At 35.3% G+C, this 3,958-nt stretch overlaps 2 protein-coding genes across 2 annotated transcripts in view; one reads left to right on the top strand and one right to left on the bottom strand.

Annotated features, from left to right (window-relative positions):
• The window catches only part of FGL2 (fibrinogen like 2), a 4,334-nt gene extending 1,363 nt beyond the window's left edge, over positions 1 to 2,971 (bottom strand). The window contains exon 1 of the mRNA XM_005423528.3: positions 2,233 to 2,971. Coding sequence (XP_005423585.2) covers positions 2,233 to 2,971 — 739 coding nt within the window. The remainder of the gene's footprint in view (positions 1 to 2,232) is intronic.
• CCDC146 (coiled-coil domain containing 146) overlaps positions 1 to 3,958 on the top strand; it is a 58,093-nt gene that overhangs the window by 9,961 nt on the left and 44,174 nt on the right. The gene's annotated exons all lie outside the window — the stretch shown is intronic.

Consider the following 3,958-nt stretch of genomic DNA (forward strand, 5'->3'; position numbering starts at 1 on the left):
AACTTGGCTATTGTTAAGTAAACATCATTTGATAGAGAACATAACTTCATCAGGAATGCTTTGTGTGTTAATGTTGACTGTACTTTAGGAAGCAGGAAAAAAGTAATAAAATTGTTACATTTGTTGTAATTGTGTGAGACCTACAAAGATGAAGGTGATGGTTCCTTCCTGTGTATGTGGCATTGCTGGCTTTATAGAAAAGAAGAATGTTAGCATCTACTGCTAACAGTACCTTTTTCCCACTGATGGGTGATGTGTTTTATTCAGAAGAAAAATACCCCCAGGCTTTTTCCCCACAGTGAAAATCCATTTTTGATCCACAATGTCATCCATTAATTTCATTCTGTCCAACAGCATGGTATTAGAATTCCATGTTCTTAAGAGATATGGAGTTCAGAAGTTCTCAGTTAAGAGCCAAAACCATAATGTTCATTCCTCTTGCAGATTTGAATGTATGGGCGTTTTCATGTTCAGATTCCGTTGTAATTTTTTTCCTAGAAAATGTAAACAAACTGCTTCTTGAAAGGGAAGAGTGATCTCAGGCTGCAGCAGGGAGCAAGACTCAGGACTTCTTGTTTGCCAGAAAACTGGACATTTATGAAACCACAAAGTATAGGAGTCAAAGGCTTTAAAGCCAAATCTAAATCCACAATAAATTCGCATTTATTTCACTGAATTTTGTGTAAAATCTTTGGTGGATTAAAGTTCAGAGCAGTTATTAACAGAGAATATACATTTCAGATAAAATGCTTCTATGATCCAATTCAACTCCTATTTAAATAAAGGTTTACTATTACTTTCAGTGGATGCAGGAATGGCTCCTGAATAGGAAAATGTTGTAGCTGTTTTCCTTGCTAGCTTTCATAATGAATATATTGGTGCTATAAATGCTTTTAGCATGTTGTTGAAAAATATAAGGAATCTCTACATGATCATGTGCCCTGAACACTATCCAGCAATTCAGTAAATGTGAGGAATATCAAAAACTAATTTAGTCTGTTATTTAGTCTGTTTTGAAGTGCTGTACTTGAATGTGATTTATTACTAATTATTAATATAACAAAAATTACTCATTTGTATCTGAATGAATGTAATTTTTTGTAGTGATTTTTATCTGATTTGATTACTAATATAGTAAGAGCATTACCTTTAGTATTACTTATTTCCTCTTTTCAAAGAAGAACACTTTCAAGAATTTCAGCTGTACATGCACTGTACACTTGCAGATCCATTTCCAATATGTGTAGATAGAAGGACAATTATTTTTTAAGCTTGGATGCTAAGCAAGAGACTTAAAGATTGTAATGCAGCCTCCTCTTTCTCTGTTTTGTCTTTCAAGAGCTTTATCTTCTCATGTTTGATATCTAAGTGATAGAATACACTGAAAATCTAGGGAACGTTTCTTGTTTTCGCGGATTCCTATATGTAAGATAAAAACTTTGTAACTTTAAGAAAACCCCTCAATCTTGACTTAATAACAACAAGTATTAGAAAGAGAGCATTGGTTCTGTTCCTTTATTAGGAGAATTAAGTGGTAAAAGAAAAAAAAGGGTTTTTTTCAGTGATAACACCTGTTTTCTCTTTTATACTGCTTATATATTAAATTAATGCACAGGGTTTATTGTTAAAACGATGATACATATGTTACCCAGTTGAGAAGCGCTGTTAGTAAGGTTTTTTTAGCTGAACCTTTCAGGTGTTTGCTGTGATGATAAGAAAATTATTATCCATTAAAAATTAAGCATTTTGCTAGATTCACTTGATGATTGATGATGCCTGGCACCCCTTTTCAGAGTACCTGCAGTTTTGCAGTGAGAAAACATAAAAAGGCAGTTTTCTAAGGCACACCTAGAGAAAATTTAACCCTTTGCATCCAAGGAGAAAATATGTGTGGGTCACTGATGTTTCATGTCTCTAATGAAGGGTAATATGGTGTAAAATAAAGTTAATTTTTCATGTTTATTAAATTGCAAAATATTGTCCTGTAAAAATTAATGTTTCAAATCCCTAAATTAAGTCCAACCCTAGGAGGGACTGAGCACCTGCAGCTCTCAGTAACCCTCTAGTGACTGCTGAAATGTTTTACAGGAGAATAAATAAACACTTAAAGAGCAGATACTTGTGAACTTAATAACACAGCTATTTGGGTAAAATATATTTTAAATTGTTTACCTAATACTAGTGAAATGCAGTGAAAGCTTATACAGCAGTAAGAATTAACAGATTACATACCAGGTCTTGCTTGCATTGCTGGGCACTTAGAAGAACATTTGTTATCCAGGTTGTTCACAGCAAATGTCAAATTTGCAACTTTGCTGTCAACATAATGTTCCACATTGTTCATGTTTATGAGGCTCAGCTTCTCTAAACGACCCTGCAGTGTCTGAATCTGGCTCTTTGCATTTTTTAAGCTGGTTGCCATTCTGTTAACTTTGCTTTGCAGTTCCTGTACTCTGTTATCTTGGCTTTCACTGTTTTCTGCCGTGTTGGGTAGCAGAAATTCATTACTTCTGTCTCTTTCCTGGTTGTCATCTGCTTGCAGCTTGCAATCTTGGCAGCATTTTTTCAGCTTGTTTACTGATTCTTTAAGGGTCTGTACTTCTTTGAGAGTCTTCTCAAGCAGTTTGAATTCTTTGGGTATCTGGATGGTCATCGGAGGCAAATTTATCTGATAAGGACAATCCTCTCCTTCATCACATTTCCGATTAGCTTTGAGCTTTATGGGACAAGTCTCAGTAAGTTTTGCTTCTTTAGCATTCTCTTCTTCTTCTAAAATAACTGCAAAAACATTTGTCAAAGCAAGGAGAGTTGACTTCAGCAAGACTATGTAAATGAGGAGCTTCATCTTCACGGAGAAACTAGCAGTATGAGGAAGTGTGCAGAAGTGGAACAACTTTATAAGGGCAGCTCGAAGCCTGTGAGTTATCAGACAGCCTACACTGTTCTCAGAAATGGGTGGGAGTGCTTGCATCACGAGTGATTAATAGCAGAGCAAAGTTAGGTAGTGCTTGCAAGAGTAGCACATTTCAGTGAGTATTTCTGACTCAGAGCTAGTGTATGTAAGCCAGATGATGAAATGCATGTGTGCTGGTAAATTATGCAGTTTAATTTAATTCCTTGTTGTACACAGATTTTCTCCTTTTTTTGGAAAAAAAAAGCAGGTAGAGAAAGTGAAAACCAGCCTTTTCCCAGTTTGAGGTTTATCACAGCAATAGCTTTACTGACAGTCAGTCCCCTTTTCCCTATTTTTTAACTTAATGGATATATTCATATAAATTATTTAAAACCCCAAACATGTTGAAACACAGGTATAGTTTTGATTCCAAACATTTTTCAGTATAGAGTCGCAATTTCAGGAGGATGAGCAACACTTTCTTCTTACTATTTCACCTAGCCCACCTTAAAATAGGTATCTGGAAAGTATATAATCTCTATGGTACATCACAGTTAAAATTCACTGTTATCTGATTTGGGGTACTTCTTATTGAGCCTTTTTAAATGAAGGGACATGAACTGAAGATAGTTTCCCCTTTGATGCATCAGATCCGCCTTGTTAGACTAATTGTACAGGAAACCCAAGGAAAATCCCGATGTTCTGATTAATGTCCCAAATTCTAAATCTACAGGGAGGCAGAGACCTAGGGAGGAGCTCTGTTCTGTTTGAGGTATTGCTCTTCTTTTTATTGTGCCTCATATCAACTTTCAGAGTTAATCATATACTTTACATGACTGATTGCTCCAAATGAAATATTTCTCCAGATGAGAATTGCCATTTGCATTCTACAGCCACCTTTGCCATTCTCATGTGATACCTGTACAGTTTTAATGATCTATGTAATTTTCCTTGTACCTCAAAACAAGGCTACATGGATATGTCTTTATGCATTCACAGCTCAATCAAGGGTCAAATAACTTGCATAATTAAAGGGTATTTACACTAGTTCTTGTTTAATTAGTC

The sequence above is a fragment of the Geospiza fortis genome, unplaced genomic scaffold (genome assembly GCF_000277835.1).
Source record: "Geospiza fortis unplaced genomic scaffold, GeoFor_1.0 scaffold424, whole genome shotgun sequence".
NCBI classification, from domain to species: Eukaryota; Metazoa; Chordata; class Aves; order Passeriformes; family Thraupidae; genus Geospiza; species Geospiza fortis.